This window comes from Dermacentor variabilis, chromosome 3 (genome assembly GCF_050947875.1).
Source record: "Dermacentor variabilis isolate Ectoservices chromosome 3, ASM5094787v1, whole genome shotgun sequence".
In the NCBI taxonomy this organism is placed as follows: Eukaryota; Metazoa; Arthropoda; class Arachnida; order Ixodida; family Ixodidae; genus Dermacentor; species Dermacentor variabilis.
The window spans coordinates 143,898,291-143,921,655 of NC_134570.1; the positions used below are offsets into that span (position 1 = coordinate 143,898,291).

Here is a 23,365-nt window from a genome sequence, read left to right on the forward strand (position 1 = left end):
ACCGGCGGCGTGCCGCGCACGTTTTGACGCCAGTGTGTTCGTACCTTAAGAGTTCGCCAATTTTTTACAGTGAGTGTTTATTTGATATATGCTTTTTTTCACATTACTTATTATAAATGCTTCTTGTGCATTTCGGAACCAACGGCTATGTACTTAATTGGGTTCTCGGAGGCTCTGCCTCAGGGAGCCGTTTGAAACAGTAAAGGAAGTAAAGAAGCTGCATCACAGGTGCACTGAATTCAATATTGGTGAAAGTGAAACAGCGCGCTCTGAAGTGAATGTGGTGTTTAGAAATTTATGTCTATAGAACAGTTACTGGTGTCTATATATTTTAGCAGACGCTGACACGCAACTTGCAGGCCGTTCTGTTTTTATTCATAATCGATTCGTGGTCGACGTAGCTAGTGATAGTGATCGAGACATGACTTACGAACACGCTGCTGGATAACAGCATTATGAAAATCATCACCATTTACTTACATTCATAGTGATACACAAAACCACATAGCTGGTTTCATTTTGAAAGCAATGAAAAACAATCGCTTTATCGCATGAATTTAGCTTAACATCTTTTAATGCATCTGTGTGTTTCGATTAGGCACAATTATTATTAGGCTTATTATTAATTTGCGAATTTTATCAAACTTCTAGAAGGGACAATGTTTGTTCACATCAATGATAGCCGCTTCTTGGGATTATTGCTAATTCTTATCATAACTATGTATTATCCTACTATGTATTATCCTAATTCTGTTTTCCATATAATAAGTGGGCTAACGATTCTAGAATCTACTTATCAGAGCCGCACATTTTTCTCCACTCACTCTCAAACAAAATTACGCCATTTTGGTCGTATCTTGCCACACAACAATAATCGTAATCTGTCTTGTCGGCATGTCTTTTCTTTAACAGCAAAAGTCTGGTACTCCGAAGTCACGAACGGCATGCGCACTATCACTATGACAGAGCATTCTCGACAGGAAAGTAGCAGGCATGGCGTTTTCAAGAAAGGAAACGCAAGCAAGCAGATGCCGATTATTGTTGTGTGGTAAATATACACCCCAAAGGGTGTACATTTGCCTCAGATTGCATGTGCCGACTTTAATTTACCACACCCCATTACCCTTGCAAGGCGATATCGGCTACATCAGCCGATGTCGCCGGGTCAATGGTCTGCTAACCATTGACCCGAACTTGCGCTTCGACATAAATCCTTTAAATGGTCTATCTCGTCATATTATCAGCAGTATAGTCTTCTCGTTTTCCTCCACAAATCTCAGCGCTCCGATAATTACGTCGCACTGTAAAAATGTTTGCACCTTGGAGGCTCTTTTCCTGTCACACGGTTATTACCCCTACGTTTAGCGCCTTAGAAAAATGTATAGAGGACGGCAACGGAGCTCTAAGTAGTCGTGCGATGACAAAAGACGTAGGTGAAAACTATGTAATCATTCTGACAGCCTTGAGCGCGCAGGAATATCCGACAGGAGTACTTCAAAAGGTAGTACTTCATATGAGGTAGAGGAGTACAGAGGAGTACTTCATATGAAACACTCCTGTCGGATATTTCTGTGCGCCCAAGGCTGTCAAAATGATAACGTCGTTTCGAACTTTACCTTCTTCCATCGCACCTCTAGTTAGAGCTCGATTGTCGTCATTTATAAATTTTTGTAAAGCCCTAACTGCAGGGGCATTACCCTGCGACGCGAAAACACCCTGAAGGGTGTAAACATTTTTACGTTGCAAACGCATCAGCACGACTTAGGCGATTTTAGCAGACTGAAATCTTAGCTATAAGGCTTTTAAATAATTTTTTCAATGCATATCAATCCGAGAATTGGAGACAACTGGAAAAAACCTAAAAATACACCTACTCACCCAGTTTATCGCTGGTTTCTCCTTATAAAAAACGCCCTTGCATTTCCACAACATGGTTTACTATAAAGCTTTCGCGTTTTCGCCTCCTTGCTATGCTTCCTCAAACAGAACATTAAATATGCTACATGCAACTTACATAGACTGGCATACATCACGCGAATACGACGAAAACAATCAAGTCATCATCATCATCAGCAGCAGCAGCAGCCCCAGCAGCATAAGTAGATACAAACTATACATATAAGGCCACTGCAGAATAAAGGCCTCTGCAAGCAGTCTTTAATTACGCCTAACTTGCGTCCGCTGATTTAATTTCACTCTAGCAAATTTACTGATTTTACAATATCACCTAGTTCCCCACTGTCCTCGGCTGCGGTACCTTCGAATACAGCTCCGCTGCCTGAGATCCCTTGCGGTACCACTCCTAACAAGAAAAAAAATGGCTACAGAACCGCGCAATCCACTTTATTTATTCTGTATAATCATTCTGCATTCGCATTTCTGCACTAAAGCTCGCACTCACCATGAGGCCGGATCACATATACGCACAAGCTCCACCCTTTCGCTACTCCGTAAACTTTACCATCGACCGTGCCTTCACCTGATTTTCGAACCCCTTGCAGTCTTCCTTTCTCCCACAGGTAATTCAATCAAAGTAAAACATGCCTCTTGTCGATCAACACTTACTGCTCCGAATAATAGGTAAATGGAAGAAAATCCATGACACAGTGCTACTCAAATGGGTTTCACAATATTCCAAGAACTGTCACACACAGTGTTCATTAGGTAGTCCAGTTACGCTTGAGTAAAACGAGTTCTTGGGCGAGTTGGTCACTTATTGCAGGCATAACAGCAGCACCAAAAAACACACACAACAAAGTAACGATGGCACTAACCAGCGATTGTCCGTGTTTGTCAGTGTTCCTTCCTTTCGTGGGTGTTTTTTCGCGCGGCTGTTGTGCCTGCTCTAGTTAAACTTGTTCACGTTTCTTAAGTTGACAAAATACGTGTTTTACATATTATACTGAATGTATAGCCTAAATTGCGAGTAAGACAGCATTCCATGTTTGAGATAAGGAAAGTCAAGTTATTTCATGGCACCTACTTCAACATCACCGCCAGTGTATTACCTGTGATTGGTTCCATGTGTTGTTTCATGTCGAACAAATTTCTCACTTACTGTTCTCCCAAGCACAGCAACGATCACCTTATTCCTTCTACACCGCAGATTCCGCGCTCGACGACTTTTTATGTACTTCACAATGAAAACTTTCCTTGCTTTTGCATTGATTAAGGCGTAGTTAAGGCATTGGAGGTGATGTTTAGGTATAGGTGTGGAAAGATGGCCTCCCATATGTTACCTAGGCTTGGTAGAAACGATGGTACGCGTGCATTTCACTTACTGGGGAGCATAAAGGCAGAGATAAAAGTGCCGACTTACATTTTCACGTCTAAAAATTTGTTTCAGCTCACAGTTTTTATTGAAAATTCCTCGTACAACTCTGAGAAATGTATTTCCATTATCTACGATCAGCATAATATATTATTTTTGTAGTGAACATTGTATTTAGCGCGTTAAACAATGCTACAGTTTGGACCATTTGTACTTTTCATGACTTACCTTCCCTTGTTATCCCATTCTATTTGTGTATTGAGTTTCATTGCGTGGCATTTATATCACGTGGGACTGATATAATTTTTGTATCGCCCCCTTCCTATGTGATAACTCTTGCAATGTTCTTCGGGTTTTTTGTATTAAAAAGACAATGGAGACGGAATAACCTTTATTGACGGTAGCGGAAAACTTATGCGACAGCTAAGCAAGGCTTAAAACACTGAATTTATTGCAGTTCATCCCTAGTAGGCTTGAAGTGCCTTAAGTCTGCTAGTGCTGGAATAAAGAAATGAAGAAATTGGCGGGTAAGGATGAACAGACACGATACAATTGTGGCTTGTAACTGGCCTACGTTCTGCATAGGAGCAAATAAATGCTGATGATAGTGATTCTGGCTTATTCGAACGCCTCTCCAGCGAAATGACCTGTACAACGTAGGATTGGTTACGTTCAATAAAGCGCGTTGTTGGGCTAGTTCGTGCACGACTAATTAGCAGAATTGTGGTTTAGCAAAAGACGAGAGACCACAGAAGCATCATAGACGGGCGCACGATACAATCAAAGGGGGCTGACCCCTCAAAAGGCAGAAGTTCATTCTTCAGGCAAAACATAATCAGCATCGCTCTGCACGACATATACGTGCCTTTTTATGCATGATTATTCGTGGACTTCGGGCTTGAATGCTTCACTTAGCAGTATTTCCTCACGTTGTGCGGAATCAGGCTGATTGCTTTCTGCCATGAGGATGACCGTGCGTCTTCATAGGTTACTGCTCTCTTTCTTTGCGTCGTGCGCCTGTTCAGGTTGCTTCCGTGGTCCCGCATTTTATGCTGCACCACAATTCTAGTGATTTGTAATGCGTGGGCCTACATTGTTGTATCGGTATCAATGTGATTACGAAGGCCATTTCTGGAGTTTTCGCTGCATAACAAAGTAATTCACCCGTACAAGACGACTGATTTGTTGCTTCACAACGAACGACACGTAGTGGTGCAGGCACCGCCCTCGGCGTACACAACCGAGTTGCACTTGCGTTAGCGCTAATAGCAGCCCTAGCGACGCGCATGACGCGGGTGGCGATGCTAGCGAGCGTTACAGTCTCGCTGCTCTAATCCAGGAATCGCTCAATCCGCGCGCCTCTGGTAACACAGCAAATTGGCATGTAATGATGATGTAATCGTAATTCACTGCCGATGACATCTGCAAAGCCATCTCTGGCCGGAAAGGACTCGAATATCAATGAAGGCCACAGTGATGGAGTGCCTAAAAACGAACCAAGGATTTCTGATGGCAAGGAAAACGGCAACGGGATTTCACAATTTGCAACTCCACATTTCATCGCTCACACGCACCGCGGTGCTATATAACCGGCTAATATGCGCAAAAAGATTCAGCGACCTATTTTAATAAGTATCTCTTTAAATCGTGTTTTCACTTGCTGAACATCCTTAGCCTCCTTTGTTGCGAGTTCTACATTGTGCGATCTTTCTAACGAAGGGTCCCCGTCAATGAGGAATTTCAGAGGTCCCAAACACTACGTTATAAACGCGTTTGATTGTATGTGGGCTACCGCAAATCTTTCATCATTGCTTTTGAACCATTGACGCGCTTCATTGACATTTTGGCGCCCTTCCTCGCTCAAGCATTTCGACAGCGAGCTTGCGCTGCCATCGATTAAGATGGGTTCATGTTTGCTTGTGAGCGCGTGACACCGTGCTTGTTATTTGGTTTCTTTGTCTGTGTTTACGAGTTCAGATGACGGTTAAAACTACTATCCTTACCTGGTATAGCTAGCTGTCTACTAATTTGATTTGAAATCGATGTTTCACCTCTGATGCGAAAATGCAACTCTGTTTTATTTCTTGCGTGGAGCGAAGTGTTCACATAACTTAGCTTTTCAAAACATATGAAACCATGGTCACGGCACAAAAAAAAATGATAGAGCTTTACGTGCTCAAATCATGATATGATTGTGAGGCATGTCGTAGTTGTACTCTGGAAGTCGGGACCACCTGGGGCCCTTTAACGTGCACCTAAATCAAAGTACACATTCGTCTTCGCATTTCACCCCCATCGATATGTGGCCAGCGTGGCCGGAATTCGATCCCGCGACCTTGTGCTAAGCAGCCCAACACCATAGCCACTAAGCAACTACGGCTGGGTTTGACCCCTCTTACCCCTTTGGACCCGCTGAAGGTTATGTGCAGCAGCTGCAACCGGCAAAAGATATACAGGAACAAAAGCAACAGTACAGGCTGTGCTGGCCGTGTCGCGTCCCTTGTAGCCATTCTGATATTTTTTTATTGCACTAGACCTGTTTCTTACTAAGTAACCTCTCGCACGCATTGTGTCTAGAAGCTAATGTACAATGAATCTCGTAGCCACGAATAAGCGGCGCGCGTAGGCCAGCTTCTGCGATTATCTGTACAGATATTTCCAGGATACTTTCTCGAGGGCTGCAAATGAGTAATTCACTAAATGTACCTTCTTGACTGTGGTGTTCTAGTTCGCCATCGACAACACGTGCCGCATCTCCAGTAGGAACTGTCGACACGGGACGCTTCTTGACACCTTGAAAACATGTCACCTCTCTAAAGAAGCATGGGGACAAAAGGAAAAAAAGACATGTTCTTTTAGTTCAGCATGCCTGTTCGGCAGCATAATTGTCTCTTTCGACAAGTGTCAAAGCACAATGCCTTCACTTTGCAAGGACACGTGTCACAAGTTTGCTCACGGTAGTGTTTTCTATAAAAGGGTGAGAGCCGTCACTAAGCCATTCCGCGTCTTCGTACGATTACAACAAGGTCAGCAGCATCGTGGCCTACTTTGCAGTTGTAAGTGCTTTCCAGGAACAGTGCAGAGTTGTTCGTCTATCCGATCGGTAGGTCTTGCACTTATTGCCGTATTTGTTTGCTTACTTAACCTAGTGAGGGTGAGGACGTTGAACAAAAAGCATTTTTAAGTTGAAGGAAAAGCCACATTCTGCAGCGAAATTTAAAACGGGGAGCGCCAAGTAGTTACCACCATCTCCTCCAGCTATTGGCGTCTTCGTTAAAATTAGGCACAAACTTGAAACACTTTTCAAAGTAATCATAGGGTGACGTCACTAATAAACGTGGTCGTCTAATAATTATCCTGCCATATATTTTTTTAACATTACTTGAGTGCGTGTAAAAGGCGTTAGAGGTACATTTCTCGCATCAATGTATGGTTTTCTCTCATCATTCCTGTAGACTAGCGCGCTGGAAGCTATCCAAATGGCATGGCAAGGGGCATGGCAAAAGAAAAGTTCCATCCCAAAAGCTGGCCATTATCGTCCTACCCCTGGAGCCACCTCCCTAGACACCAATCAGAGCAAATGGTTTTCGGAGCATCTTGCAGACGGGGAGTCAGGGCTTGTTCGTGGCACTAGGTCGAGGCCGCGGTATCGACACTACGTAGCCCCCCTTTGCAATATCTGAGCCTCCCGCAGCATACGCAGTTCAGTGCAACTGTTATAAATTTACGGGAAGTGCAAGGCTGACATACTTTTTTCTGCGTTTTCTATGAGATCTCAGGTTTATATATTTTTCATTTCTATCACCCAAATTCAGCCCTGGTTGTTTTACTGAGAATCTTGTGGGGCTCATGAAACCCGGCAATACCTGTTGGCACATTCTGGCTACGTGCGATGTAGCTGCTGACGAAATCCCCAAGTATGGATCAAGAAATATTTCACAGTTTTTGAAATGAGATTACAAATTCTCTGCGACATGCAGGACAAATGTATATGGCTCACATGTTCACAGTAGACTTGCCTATAGAAGCTCAACTTAGCTTACTACTTTAAAAAAAAGTGTTTAAAGGTCCTGTTAAGACGAGAGATGGTTTCGCACAATATATTATATCCCATAAATTGCTTGCATTATGGGATATCATATCACGCCGTCATGCTTCCCTGGTATCCATGAAGCATGCGCGGTTTGCGCGCGAAGGGTTAGAATACATCCGGGTACGGGCTGTGCGTTTGGCTCGAAAAAACGACAAAGCCACGGGGACGCACCAACCCACTTTGGTTAATGTTATCTGCCGCAGCCAGGGCAGTGATCTGGCTTCCGCTGCTGGCGTGAGCGTTCTACTCTCACACGTTAAAGTGGCTGCTTAGGAGCAGTGTGCATGCCAGCGGCGGTGCATACGCTACTCCGAGCGAAACGATTAGCAAACTTCAAGCTTAATCCATGTAATCCTCTCATTGGGTGCCCACAAAGGCGACGCTTTTCCATCGTTGTCATCTCATGAGCCACCAGCGTGCGGCGCCGGTAACTCCGTTTCCAGCGTTCCTCATCGTGCCAGCACTGCGCCCGGTTCTATTCGTCCTGCGCAGCACGAGTGTGCGTTTTCGCTTGCTACGTCGTGCCATTACGCATTTGCTTGTTTTGAGATCTCCGTGTGAGAAACTCAAGCGCCACCGTAAATAGTTTTGTTATCTCTTCGAATTCTTTCCCTTCGGGCGAATGGGCTAATATTTAGGTTAGAACATAGGCACACATTGTAAACAAAGCAAAGCATAGAAGCGTTAGCCAAGTTTTCTTTTTAACGCTGGTAGCAATACTGATTAGTTTCGTCCAGAAAACACTGAGAAATTAACCCCTACATATTTCTACCTAGCGTTTAGGGGGACATCTATAATCTGCTGTCAGATTGAGGCGCCTAATGTGTAGAATCCTTTTGAGAGTTGCTTGTTTTCAACAGATGTAATAAAATCAGAACTTTTATATATGTAAATCCTAAATTTGTTGGCCAATTCCCCACTCTTTTTTTCATCATCGTGTCGTAGGCAGTCCATGATTTCCATTATAGTGCCTATGTTGCACGCTGCAAGATTCGTGTTGCATAACCATGACCAAGGAAGGGTCCGCAGTGTATAGAAACCGTCCCTTTAAGGCCGTCCCAAAGAACACCAAATAAACACAATATATGTCCAAAAAACCATCGTCTTGTGACTGCTGATGTTATCGCGTTAGTGCAAATGTACATTATTGACGTCAACCTTATAAGCCGTATTATGGAAAAGAATCTGAAAATTAACTTCTGTACCTACTCTCCTCACTCATCAATGATGGTTCTGTAAAGTCTGCATGACACTTTGCGATAAATGAAACTATTGTAAATAAACGAGCACAATAGTGTGAAGAAAGAACTATCGTGTGCTCATGGTTGCATTCCAGACCACTCCATCTGCAGGCTACTTGAATGCGTTCATATCACAGCTGCTAGAGCGACTACCGATACATGTTACGCTCGGTACGGTGAATTATCTCGTATGCTGTCAACAAACATACTTTAATGGCGTCTGCCCGTACTCTTGTGATATTAGTGTCGCAACAAGAAGTGTGGACAATGCCTCAGAGTACAGCGTTTATATTGAAATATGCGTTACTTAGTTTCAATCTCTTTATGTACTTCAGCTGTCAATTGCCCCGTTCTGCGAAGTTATGAAGACAGTGTATCTCTGCCTGGTGCTGTGTGTCACCGCTGCAGTTTTGGGTAAGTTATCAACTCTTTAGGGATCCACTATCACGTTCAGTATATTCCAGCAGGCTGCTCTAAGTCTTTGTTCGTGGGAATAATTATCTTATTCTTAGCTAACCTACAAACAGCAATAATCTTTGAATGGTGCAAATATTTAACGAAAAGGCCCCTCACCAGACCCCATAGTAAATTTAGGTTATACGCGGGAACTTGTTACGTGTCCTCTGGGGAGCGTTCTGCCGAAAGAATTTTTAGAATCGCCTCAATACTTGCCGAAAGAGAAACATTTTAGTGCCACGAACTCATGATTTCTGCAGGCGAGCTTCATTAGTGCCTCCAGTTCAACAGTTCAGTAGTGCCTAGAGCTGCTTCGATAGGCTGACGCCACGCTCTTCGGTGCTTCAGTTCATCTTTAAATCCCCATCAAAGGGAAACACTTTAAGCCAAGCTATCAGTAAGACGTAAAATGAAGGAAAGAGCCCAGGGGACAAAGTAAATGTCTCTATTTGAAGACATGGCATGCGATATCCACCATGAATCCTTTTTTTATCGGTAGTAGAATGCTTCGAATGCACTTGTGAATGTTTATTCTAACCTATGCTACATGAAACAGCGCAAGACTTGTTGCACATAATAATATTCTTCCCTTGATCCAACCACGACAAAAAAATGGGCCTGAAGGAGTATGATGGGCTGACGCCATAGGATTTGCTAATCTATGAAACTAGATCGAGCCGAAAGAAGCAATGTCGGTGGGGAAAGCATGTCATGTGATCAGTCTTGATAATGAGTGCAACTCCATCAATGTTGTAGTAGAATGTTTTCAGTGCCCAACTGATCCTCAGACAAATATGTTCTGTCGCCAAATAATTTTGCTACGCGTATCTGACAGCGGTTAGCAAATGGCACCGACCGCAAGCTACCTTCGCACTGTTTGAGCAAAACCGATCCTACACCACGATCGCTGATGTATCCCACATGCCTATTGAAATCAGGCAGCCTTAACAAATTGGTATCCATAAGCACGTTTACGATGTTGCGCAGCGCCACCTCCTGCTTGGGACCCCATCTCCAATGCTAACGTTTCCTCCACAATATAGTCAAGGAGACTTACAGTGCAGCGATGTCTGGGAGTAAGTGGCGATAGAAGTTCACCAGCCCCAAAAGGCAACTTAATTTACCTATGCCTGCCGCTGATGGGCCATTCAATGATGATTGAGCATTGTCATCGCATACCAGAAGGTATCGGTTATCCTGTGAAAACCGTAGTAGCGCTATTCACGTTGCTTCTGTCTGAGTCGTGGTCGGGTTTAGCGTTACCTCCGCTGACGTCTGACACTTCAGCAGGTACTTGAGAGGCCACAAGCGCTCATCAAAGCTACGCGAATATACCACGACATCATCCAGGTAAGGAAGAGCGTGGTACCAGCTTGTGTCGCGCAAGACACGATCCATCAGGCGCAGGCAAGTCCCAAGGCGCATCTACCATTCGAAACGGCATTCGACAAAATTAAGAAGGCCATCTGTGACAGGTGCAGGCAGTCTGCATTCGGTCACAGCAAATGATCAACTTCCACTTGAAAGTGTCCTCTACTTGAATCGAGCGTAGCAAAATACTTCCCTTCGCCAACGTTGGAAAAAACCGAGGGAGTATAAGGAAGCGCATATGCGTCGTTGCGCGTTAGCTCGTTCAGGTGGCGATAGTCAACATAAGCGCGGATGGTGCCATCCGTTCTCAGTAACCAACGCTAAAGAAAAATCCCAAAACCTATTTAACTTTCAACAACGCCTGAACCAAGAAGTCTGTCCAGGCTGCTGTCTAGCCCTTTCCCCTGAGCCAAGCTCACCGGTCGAGGATTGCACTCCTTGGAAGAGGCGTCACCTGTCTCAATTTCGTGTACGATTGGCATACCACAGGCAGGCTGCTCTCTGAATTCCGCTTCATGCACATTCAGAAGCGATGAATTGTTGAAAGGTGTTGAAAACATTTTGAGCAGCATTTTCGGGCGGTCGTTGTGCCCGTCTGTGCGCGAATAATCACCGAAGGAAGTTGTCTCTGACGCACGGCGCGAGCGTTGCAGGTCGACGTGGTGCACCCTGTCGGGAAGCAAAAACAATCAAAGGAAGCTGGCGATGGGGTGCATTGTGAGTGAGCTGGCCGGGCCAAGTGGGGCTAAGGCTCGTAGAAGTGTGCAGTCATTAGGTGTGGACATCTGACATGGTCTGGAGCGTAGCTGGCATTGTGACATCGTAAAAACGGGAGCTGGATGCAGCCGTAAGGCGTACAGCGACGAGGGGTGAATGTCCGTGGAGGTAGCACAGGAGAAAACTTGGAAGTGCTCAGAAGCTTGAGTGACCTTTGAGAGCAGCGCTTAGGACTCTGCTCGTCGCTGCAGATATGATTTACAAATGTGAAAGCATTATATTGCTCATGAGGCAGAAAATCCAGAGTAGTTGCGATCACCGATGACCCGAAAGGGCTGCGAGCCCTCCACCTTTAGTAAAACTCCAACACACGCCGTTTGTGGTAAATAAGGGTAATTAAGGCGCAGTTAATTTAGGTATAGTTACTTACGACACCCAACCCACGCCCTTTGGATGGCGTGAAGCCCTCGACCTTTGATGGGATTCGAGCCCTCGACCTTTAATCGGAGTCGAATACACCACTCTTCGTGTTAGTAAGTTCAAGTTCCTTAAGACACAATGAATTAAGGTAGAGTTATTTAGCCACTTGAACCCTTAGCTTTTGCTGGGAGTCGACCTCTCTACCTTTGATGCCGGTCCAACTAGCGACCTTTCATTGTAGTGTAAGATCTCATTGAATTTTTCGATCTCGGGGGTCACAGAAGAATGTAGGTTGTGACTGCGGTGGCAAAACCTGGCAAGGTCGGAGGCAGCAGAGTCATCAAGGTGCAGAATTCCCGTGCCGACTCGGAACCTGGCTCAGCGAACGACGTGGAGGCAACGGGTGAGGGATCGATCGGGGGCTGAGCGGCAGGAGAGGCGTTCTGAGAAAGACCCGGCGGTGTGTGGTGCGGTCCGTTGGGCCGTCGATGTCACCATTTTCTCGCGCCATGGTTGATGGAGATCAAGTCCATAAAATGGCCGGCATTATTGTGGAGCCGATATCCTTGACGAGACCATTAGGCGCATACATGCATGATAGACACCCCTGGTAAAAGCGCGAGGCTGCGGACTGCGCGGCAGCGCACTTGTCTGTCCAGCAGGCGGTAACGCGGCAGGTCGACGAAATAAGGCTGGCGTAATGAGGATGGCATACAGGCGCAGGGAGAGACGTCCTTGCTGCTGGACCTAAGGGTGTTCGCAGCGATAAGTTGCATACCATGCCGGAAAGCTCAGGAAAAGGGCGGTAGGTAGCGCCGTAGGTGTTCAGGATGGTCTTTCGTAGCTCGTCTTAGGAGCGCAGGGCCAGGTGATGGAAGCGTGAGGTGGAGTTGAGGTGAAGTGGCAGTACGTAGAACAGTGCCCGATACTTCAACTCCTGGATCAAGAGATTCTTCAGCTCCAGAGTCGCCTAAACTGCGCGAACCATGTGCTTACGTAGCCGGGTGGGAACAACGTTAGTGCTGGGGCGGGGCTCACCATGCTCACTAATCTTAATTGGGATTCTGGCCAGTTAGCCATGGCAGCGTATCTCTCTGTGGAAGGTGCGTCCTACCAAGTCACAAATGATGGGTCGAAGCGGAGTGCCAGCACAGCAGAACCCGTCTAGCAGGCTTCTAGAACAGAAGTGCACGTGGAGCGCGCGCTGCCCCCATATTTAATTTCCTCGTCTTTCAAAGCCAGTCCCAAGGCCCCGGCTGAGATCTCCGACCTTAGCGTCCCCGCGTTGTGGCGTCGGTTGGCGCTACAACGTATTCGTTGGCACTGACTAAATCATGGTACCCGCTGTAGGTAGGGAAGTCCACCGTCACCGTAGGTCTAGCAGCTGAAGTAGGTGTCAGCAGAGTGTTGTGCACGACACCAGTAAAGCTTTCCATCAGACGCATTGCACCGCACAATAGCGCTTTCTCTGGCGACTAGTTCAGGCTTGTGAGGTCTGGCACAAGAGGTGGATGCATTGAGCAAGTATGCCGCTTTGTCTTCATGCTCTCCACAAATCCGGTGAAGGCTTCGATAAAATCGTCTCGCCATTAAGGGTAATTCACCAGCACCTCATGTGCAACGCTACCCTGTTCGACGTTGACCAAATTCTCAGGGCCAACGTTCACCGCAGGGTTCGAATGTGCAGTAGTGGTTACCACCGTTCGTATTTGTTGCTTGCTGGTGGCCACCTTTTATAACGCGTACAGCGGCTGTAAGTCAGACCCGTATGATGCCGTGGCTGGTTCTTGTGGTCGCAGCCACTCATACAAACACACTGAAACTGTCATTCTTCTGGACCTACGTTGGGCAGAAAAACTGGGATATTACTGAAATTCGCGCGTGCCTTCCTCACTCTTCGCTAGATCGCGCCACTCCAGCGGAGCTGCAGTCCCTCAGTAGCGCTTTCGCAGCAGCCTTAACAGTCAGAGCCGCGACCACTGACGCGCGTTTAGCGTGGACTTGCAGAAACGGCGGTTTCAGGTCAAGGCGAGAGGGCGAGTATCTAACTTTGGGCGTTCATTCACTTTAGTTATACACGCCAACAATGGCAACAACCACAGACTGGAAAAGATGCTGGCTCTCCCGTAATCGAGAGTAGATGTAAGCATGAAATGGCAACCAGTAAACCACAACAGTTGGAGATTATACTAGCCCCAAACTTAACATGGGCGTAGTTGATGTTTGCAACCACGATCCCACCACACCACACCGCACCACGGCATACTGTGAACCATTGCATATAGACGCTGCCCAGCTAGAAGAAGAAAACCGACTGAGGGAGGTATGACAGGCACCGAAAGGCGCGAAGGAGACCGAGCGCACTGCCCAGCTCAAGGAAGCAAAGCGCCTGAAGCAGGTGCAACCAAACGTCTAAGCAAATCTCGATTCTTCCGCCGTGATCTCGATGGAAGAGGTCAGGTCTTGGGCCGCCACTGAGCTGGCTTCGCGGGCTGGCTTCACGGGCTGGCTTCACGGAGCGTTTGCTTGCCAAAGCTGGTTCCGTGACGTAATGCTCTCTCCTAACGTTTTCCTTCTTTCATGAAGGCAAAGCAGCACATCGGACGATTCCGGCGCCGCGTCACACAGTTCGGCGAGCGCAGTAGATCAGGAGCAAATTTCATTTCCCAGAATGGAAGTGTATGGTATCCTGTATTCGCCTTTTGAACGTCCCCCCACACTCTTTTGGAGATGACAAATAAAATTTCAGCGTACAGAAGTTGCAGCTGGAGGGATATTGTGCGCAATAATAAGGAACAACTCGGAAGCAGTATCTAGCGTATCTAGCAGTATTTAGTGGAAGCAGTACCTCTGGAGTAACTAGCGCATGCAATGCGGTCCTGTACAATGGGTGAGTTTGTTCTCGGAAATTTTTTTCTGTACACTTCAATAATTTCAAGGGCAGTCATGGGCGGTGTAAAGATGGTAAGAAGCATTGATGTTGCACTAAAACCTGGCTCACTGTTGTTCACAGAAACCATACTTGAGGATGCAACCGTTCTACGGCAAGGATGCAGGCGTGAATACAGCCTGGAAGCACAGCTGGTAAACATAAATGTCTGGATAGGGTGCGGCAACAGCAGCAGGTGCAAAAAATTGGGCGAAGCAGCTGCGCAGTCGAGGTCCTCCTTCAAAGAGGAGCGCACGCCTAGCAGGAGGAGATGCCCTTCAGGTTAAGAAGAGTGAGCCTGGCAGGCCATCAAGGCGGCTTTCGATTAAGAGTGAAGGCGTTGAATCACTCGGTTGGTATAGATATGGCGGACTCCAGGCAGTCACGTTATTTTGCGGAAGAGTTCACATTCGAACGGTCAGCCGCGATCGGTCGTTATAACGCTGGGACATCCGAAGCGCGAGATCCAGACACTGAAAAACGTCCCAGCGACTGTACATGCCGTTATGTAAGTTAGACAAAATGCTTCAGGCCAGCTGGAATAACGGCCTACACAAGTGAGTATGAAGAGAGCACCTCGAGATTATGCCAGTGGAACAGCGATGTCGATGTTAATGTGACTGAACCAGGCATCAGGTGGACGAAAGGAGTGATTTGATGCCGGCTCGGTTTGATGCCGAGTCGGCTTGGAACGTTGACAGTGAAGGCATTCGCGAGCCTAGCGACGCACGTTCGAATTAACACTCAGCCACACAAAGCGGGAAGTAATTAGACACTGGGTGGCGCGAACTCTGTTATGACTTGTACCGTGTAGCTTGTTAAATATTGGACGGCGGAGTCTGAATGGAAAAAGAAATGGTCGTGTTGAAGCCCTTGACACATCGCAAGTGATAGTGCCTGACGAAAATTGATGTGGATGTGGGACAGTGCTAATGACGTAGTAGAGGACCGGAAATCCCTAAGACCGACATCGGAACGCTGCGCCTTGGCAACTTCTCCGAAATCAAGTGTGACCGCGGATATAGCGCCCATACGGGAGCATGCATTTGTGGCTGTGTTTACTGGGCCATCAATGTATCGTATACCCATGGTTAACTCGGAGATGAAATTCAGGTGACATATCTCGCGTGCTGCATCAGATTGGCGATAACCACGAAAAGCGAACTTAAAAGGATTGTTATCCGTGAGGACATGAAAGCTTGCTTCTTCCAGCAGGTGTGGGAAATTCCGAACGCCCAAGCATATCGCCAGTATCTCGTGACCGTACCTACTGTAGCGCGTTTCTGCAAGGCTCAGCTTCCGGGAGAAAAACAGGAGTGGGCACCAGGAGCAAAGTCCTATACTAGAAGAGTCCTATATATACCTTGGTGTCACTGTATGCAATGATCTGTCTTGGCATAAACATATTTCTAACATCATATCAACTGCTAGTAAAACACTAGGTTTTTAAAACGTCACCAGGCACCTCAAAACGTAAAACTGCTTACCTACAAGTCCCTTGTTCGGTCAAAACTTGAATATGCATCTGCCATCTGGAGCCCGCACCAAACATATCTCATCACCTCACTTGAATCTGTTCAGAACCGCGCTACTAGGTTCATGCACTCACAATATTCATATCATGCCAGTATTTCCGCACTTAAAACACAATCCGGACTAACACTACTATCTAATCGCCAACGCATTGCTAGTCTTGAGCTCCATCACAAGTTCTTTTTCAGTATCCTTCATCATGCGCCATACATCGTTCCTGCGGCACGCATCTCTCACCGCACCAGTCAACCGCAGCACGTCACACGCCCGCGTTCCCGAACCACTCATTTTTCCGCCTCGTTCATTCCCCGAGCAGCTAAAGACTGGAACGGCCTTCCTGCTGACATTGTTAGCATCACTTGCCTGTCTTTATTCCTACAGCGTGTGATTGATCACTTTGAATATAACTAATGAAGTGTACCAAATGTGTAACTTATGTTAAACCCACCCCTTCTGTAATACCCCCTCTGGGGATTTAAGGACAATAAATTGAACTGAACTGACTTGTGCTGGAGCGGTTGTAAAACGTTGCTGACAGCTGGACTAGCTGTATCGGTGATAAGGCGCATTATTAGTGCAGCATGTAGATGCTGCACCAGAAGTGTGACATCTGACAATGCATTTTTGGCTGCGTGGAATTACTCTTCGGTGTCGGATGTCCAGGACAGTGGATCGTATGGAGCTTTAGTGCTGCGCCTGCGTACAGACAGGGATTTGAGTAGCAGCACCGTCGTTTTTAAGTGTTTACAGCGGTTGTCACTGAGATGCATTCACAACGTCTTGGGTCTCCTCAACCTGCTTTGTAGGGAATGCAAAGACAGCGTGCAGGAACTTCGCGTGCTGGGACGTAATGCACCGAAGGTCCAAGATGGCCTCCACCTAATTAAACCAGGCTGCAGGATTTTGTGACAAAAAGAAATCGTCACTGTGAGGAGGCCCTCTGCACTGGTCGTCAGTCTTCTGTTCGTGGCCTCGTCCACGGCGTTGTGGTCACGGTGCAGTCACATCTGGGTCTCCACATTAGAGCGATAGGGGTTAGGTCTACTACAACAATGTATGAGTCGGTGAGCGAGAGACCTGAGAAACGTTCGGACCTTTGGCAGGAGCAGAGAAAGACCTTTTCTATTCTTCTTCCAACCACGCAGCTTGCAGCACGAAGCACGAGACACACGCGCCGGGGCGCTACGTATATAAAAAGAGCCCGAGGAATATTACGATGGCTGCTACTCTGCTCGTTCAAAAATGCCTCTTTGATACCATCTTTGGTGACTGAGTGTGTGTTTATAGGCGCGCGCCGCTCTTCAATGGACGTCTTCGACGCCAGCATGGATCTGTAGGTACGTGCTGCTGAGAAATATGCAGCTGTGCAATGACAAAAAGATCCCTTCATATTCTCTGATGCTGAGCGAAGTCAAACTCATGCCATAAGGCTTCTCCAAGGACAGAACTTCCAAACATTAGCTGGATATGCCACAAATCCGCTTGGTAGGTGCCACTTTTCAAAGGACGCCTTTTACGCCAACACTTTTATGAGCTGCACCATGAATGCACTGGACTCTTTAATGCGATTCTCGGAAACTTCAATAACTACGTGCCAACGAATGTGCGAAAAGCGAGGAAGCAATTCTCAGCGCGAGCTCGCAGCCAGCTGCGTGCCACACTTCTCGTTTTGAATGCCACACGTTGGCTTGTTGCGTGACCCTTGAGAGAGGATGGCAACGAGCGAATGGACCGGACAGCGACTCCGGAGCGGAAACTGGGCAGGTCATACACATTACCAAGTGCCGCTTGCCTGTTTGTTTGATGTTTGGAGATGTGTGCATGCGTGCGCAACCTAACGCATATGAGCGACCGATGTTGAGAAATAATTGTTCATTGAGAGGCGCGTATAAGCTACAGTCCACCTTGATTATGACGTCATTGGCGAATCATAATAAACGGGGCCTAAAAGACTTAGTATGAGGTGTCTAGTTTTTATGCGATATTGTACCCTTCTCCTGCTTGCAGCGGAATATTTATCTTGCACGTTGATGACAGCACTGTCCACTGACAACGGATGTTTTAGAGCGAAGCGGTATAGGGATAGCAGTTTCGTCGGTCCATCCGTCTATCGTCTGTACGCCGACAACTCCTCCGGCGCAAGCCCATGCGTATACACGAAAACAATGATAACAGTGGCGCGCGATTGGTTCGGCCAGTAGTGACCACGTTTCTCTGCGTCGCAGCCGAGCGCGTGAGCAGCAGTTTCCCTCTGGCTCCGAATTGGGCTGGCCTCACGCCATGTGTCCTCCTAAGGAGCAGACAGCTTTCGATCAGCAACACCGCAAGCAGAACCAGTATCGATGTTGCATCCCGAACGCAACAACAGGCTCGTGCAGCCAGACGCAAGCAGCAACTGTGTACTGAGGATGCGGCAGCCTACCAAGAGGCCGTTTAATGAAACATCTGGATTAACGCAGTCATAAATACCGGGGCCACAGATTTCAGCTTTGCTGGTGAACCATCTGTACGGAATCCTTGGGCAATGAGTTTTTAGGAACTCTGCGCTCGCTACTTTTCTGCAGAAGATGCTATGCCACGCTGATAATGCCCACTCCGTTCGTAACCTGGATGTGCCGGGCGCGCAGCGTTAGAGAGAGGAAAGGTGCACAAATGATTACTGTTGTGGGTAAGACATACGCCCCAAAGCACGTAAACTGCTTTGATGGTGCCATCAGGAGAGGGGTCCTCTGTCTCTCTCCCAGAGTTTTCGCTGCACTGCCGGGTGTCGGTGACAATGGAGTTCCGTAAATTTCAAGACTTCTCCTTGGTTCTCATTTTTTTTCACCTATTTATAAAAGAGTTGCAGCGTTCTTTTAAACAAGGCTAACGACTGTCATTTAAATACATTGGCAAGTACCGCTTATGCAATAAAAAGAGCTTCAGTCTCACTGTGAGTGTTATCTTCGTAAGCAAGAACATTTGAGGAACATGTAACATGCGCACAAAGTACCACAGTAGCTACCTGTGTAGTGATTAGATTTTAGTGGTGTAAGGCCAGGATTTCTTGATAGAAAATCGATTAACCAGATATGCCTTAAATATTCTAAACAAGTCAAAGACAAAGGTTCTATTTATTTGAGAAATATTTGTGGTAAAAACCGTGTAAACGTGCAAAATATGTGCCGTCATGCTAACGTATTCGTGATGTCGCTTGTGGGTGAAAATACAGAATATTAACAGCCTTCTGTGTTCGTATCACGTGTAATAACACCACCGTTCAATGAACCTAAATGTATTGGACGAAATGTTTACCAAGGTTACTTAATTTTTTTTCATGACTTTATCCTAAAGCAAACAGACGCTAATCAAGACGAATAGGCCGTTCTTGGGCTGAATTCATGAAAAAATAATTTTTGGGATTGAAATGCTCGCTGAGTGATTGTGGAACACACATCAGCCAACATCGCGTTACATATACTTGATGATTTATAAGACAAGTCACGTTTCGTTTCTATGCTCTTAGCACACCCACACCACGGCGAAGGTTGGCGCAGAAGAGTTGGACCGCGTGGTTTCGGAAGACGACCAGCACTGTGGATTTCCCCAAACCTCGTAAGTATAGTGAAGAACAACTGATCAGATCATGGAATAACTACTGGCGTCTTATTTACCAAAGCTGAGCTAACGAAGGATAATAATTGGTCGATGAATATGTGTGTTCTTGCGTAGCCCAGAATGCGTCTTCAAAACATTGTGCCAGAAAATTATTATGCGCTATCAACTACACATTTCACAACTACCGCGGTTCCCTAATCGTTTTTGTTTGGTGTGCTGCCATCACTGACGATCGGTGGAATGCCCAAAGGATTTCCCGAATTTTTACTTCATGAAAGTCGTCGCAACCGACGCGTATTTGAGCCCCGGACCAACAGATTTCCAGCCGACCTCTCTGGCTCTCAGCAGCTTCGAAAATACTGCGGCAAAGAATAACTATGCCTCGCACCTCGAGCACCAGTCTGAAGAAACCAGGGGCGCTATAACGTACAGCTATTACAAACTTTTATTCTCCCATCCTGCAATCAGCCCTTCGCGATTAGTCAAAAACTTTTTCGAATCACTCCTACTTCGCCTGTCTGTCATGCGACGTCACGAAAACCGCGATAGCTCGCCATCTGATAAGACGCGTACACACTGATTGTGCACCATTGAACCGAACAAAAAAAAATAGTTGTTTCTTATTCGACATCTTTTCGCCATTAGCCCTGGCCTATTGGTCGAAAGGTTGCGGGTTGCAGCTAGTGCACCTGCCCGTCACGCGACTTCACAAAACCGCGAAAACTGACCGCATTAAAGATGCATTAATATGCCGAACAAAACTGATTTTTTTTCTGAATAGCCGCTGGCGGCCCAGTTATAGAAGGAAGAAAAGACGGCTGTCGCCGATCGCTCAGGCACTGGCTACTCCCACCTGCCGGTGGGCGTGGGTTTATTTGAGCAGAATAAAACTTTTTGCGTAGCCGTATGACGTTCTCAAGCAGTTTCGGCAAGTTGACGACCTCGCTCTGCCAACTCTTCTATGCTGAAGATCCCATTTAGCGGCATTCTTAACTTGTGTTGCATGCGGCCGCGATTTTCGGCCAGCCACGTTAAGCTAAGTAAGGGAAAGTGGACCAACCGCAGACGCCGGCACCACCCTGTCTGTCCGGTTATCGATTTTCAGTGCACTGTCACGGCCACATCGAATCCCTCTCCACATCGAGTGTGCTCCTCGCCTCTTGTCAGCCAATTAGATAAGAGAAGCCGCTCATTGTAGGCAATGCTATTCGTTCTTAAAGCAAGCAAAAGTGACCTATAAACAAGGAGAGCGTTTGATTGGTCTGTTCAGACAACCCTGCTTGTCACCGCCCGATGCTTGCGTCGGCGGTTACGCAAATTTGACGTCAGAAGATTGCAATAAAAACATATTGGAATAGTATTCTTAAAAAAAATTATGGGGTTTTACTTGCCAAAACCACTTTCCGATTATGAGGCACGCCGTAGTGGAGGACTCCGGAAATTTCGACTACCTGGGGTTCTTTAACGTGGACATAAATCCAGGTACACGGGTGTTTTCGCATTTCGCCCCCATCGAAATGCGGCCGCCGCGGCCGGGATTCGATCCCGCGACCTCGTGCTCAGGAGCCTAACACCATAGCCACTGAGCAACCGCGGCGGGTGAATAGTATTTGCGTTATAGGGCCCCAGCACCGAGGTGAAAGAATAATTGCCGTATACTTTATTGTCCTTTGCATCCCCTTTAGTGACTTTATGATGTTTTCTTGGTGACGAGTTGTACCTGGTGCCGCGTAAAGGCATCAATCTCTCCTATTACGCCATGCAAACAAAAACTTACCTGAAGCATATACAAAATAAACAAATCGATTGGCAATGAGAGAGCGGTAGGATAGGAAAAAGAAGGAAAGAAGAAACGTGTCTCCCCATTTCGTCTTCACCGGCAAGCGCCGCTTACACAAACGAAGACGACGCAGACTACGGGCCAAACAATATAATGTTCCTTACTTCAGTAAGAAAGCCTTCATTGCGGTGAGGCCACCTTATGTCACTCTGAAAGCTTCCTTACTGAGGGACCCTCGGTGAAGGCTTCCTCGATGCTTCCTCAGCGTAAGGTAGCTCTGAAGCTACACTGTAAACAAAAAAACACCCAGATGGGCATTTTTTGCTTGTCCTCTAGCGCATGCCCTTTTGTACATCTTTTTGCTCCCATTGAAAGGGCGTACGATAAAACTCCCATTGATGGGCATTATTTGGGCACACAACGGGGGTACCGTAATACGCCCACTTCAGCCCCATTTGATTGGGAGGGAGGTACAATGGGAGTTTTGTGAAGGAATTAAAGGCATTTTAGTTTAGGTGCGGCAAGCACGTAGCGAAATGCTTGGTGGCGCGGGTCGCGCGCTTACGCAGCACCAGACGGAGCACCGCAGGCCGAAATGTCGAACGCTGGCAATCAAGGCTCAAGGGAACTCGGCCGTCCGTGAGCTACCACCCGAGCAGGCGTCGCACCTGCTCGGAGCGAACGCCGGCGTCCGACACTTTGGCCTGCGGTATTCCGTCTGCTGCTGCATAGGCGCGGCGTACCGCCACGAAGCATTTCGCCGCGGGCTCGCCACACGTGGTCCAATTGACGGCACAGGGCCACCGCTGAGTCGACCAAGTCACGCGCACACGTGGTCCAATGGCGAATGAACCAGTCACCGCACGTCTTCATTTCTTTCCTTTCGCTGATCACAGGCCCCCTCCTTGCAAAGCTTTTATACAGTCGTCCTAGCTTATCGGCAGTGCCTCCGAGGCCAGCAAACGCCTTCGAGAGCAGTTGCTACTTACTGAAAGAAAAATGCACGAGACACACACTGACAGTGAAGAAAATTTATTAGACATCAAATGTAAGAAACATAGTACGTTTACTTCCGGGCCCAAAAGAAAGCACATTTCTGCCCCAGTAAAACAATTTTCTGGATTTTAAAAAAGAACAATGTACATTGTAAGCATGCCAGTTACTAGTATTCTACATGTCCTAACACAATGAAATTAGTAAATGAAAGAAATGCTAAGAAATCTTACCTCGTTTCATACTGAACTGTAACTACAGAGCCATGTGTTTGAATTGTTACTTTGTACTGACACTCCACACTTTTGCACAGACTACATATTGAGCTTGCTTGACTAACAGTAAAACTTCATAATTCAACAACATAATTCTGAACTTAAACTTACAGCGCAAACACCTAAGACAGACCACAAAAGCCAGATACGACACACACTGGCGCTAACTGGCTTCTTTATTTCTTCATCGTCTATGCATATATAAACCCTAGGCCACACAACTGCACAGGCGCCCAGATTACATTACAGAGATCTACCAAATTATCACATATGCAAACGTAGCAAGTCAAATTCAGATGGGTGCAGGGACAAAGATATGTCATTGATGCAATTATCACCTTGACTTTTTATGTGGTAGGCTTCTAAGGCAAGCCGCACATGCTCATTCTTGCTTTTGCCAAGAATCGACGTGCCATCAAGTCGTGTCTCACAACTGTTGCAAGGGTTTATATGCGCAACAAGGTGCACTCCTCCATCTACATTTTTGTTTACTTTTTGCGCATGTTCCCTGCGTGGTCCCTTAAACACATAAGGTCATCTATCAACTCAAGACAGTTGCTTGCAGGCAGAGTGTTCCTTTGGCATTTTCTGCGCCGAACAAGCTTTTAGAGCTATGCTTCCACATCTGCAGAGAGAGCAGAGGAGGATGCCAAATTCGGCATGCTGCTTTATACGTGTCGCGCGCTGTC

The 23,365-nt window shown here is 46.7% G+C and overlaps 1 protein-coding gene across 1 annotated transcript in view; it reads left to right on the forward strand.

Annotated features, from left to right (window-relative positions):
* The first annotated feature begins 6,283 nt into the window (after positions 1 to 6,283).
* LOC142574236 (uncharacterized) overlaps positions 6,284 to 23,365 on the forward strand; it is a 38,161-nt gene continuing 21,079 nt past the window's right edge. Inside the window, exons 1-3 of the mRNA XM_075683376.1 lie at positions 6,284 to 6,327; positions 8,941 to 9,019; positions 19,537 to 19,625. Of these exons, the coding sequence (XP_075539491.1) occupies positions 8,968 to 9,019; positions 19,537 to 19,625 (141 nt within the window). The 5' untranslated portion in view covers positions 6,284 to 6,327; positions 8,941 to 8,967. The remainder of the gene's footprint in view (positions 6,328 to 8,940; positions 9,020 to 19,536; positions 19,626 to 23,365) is intronic.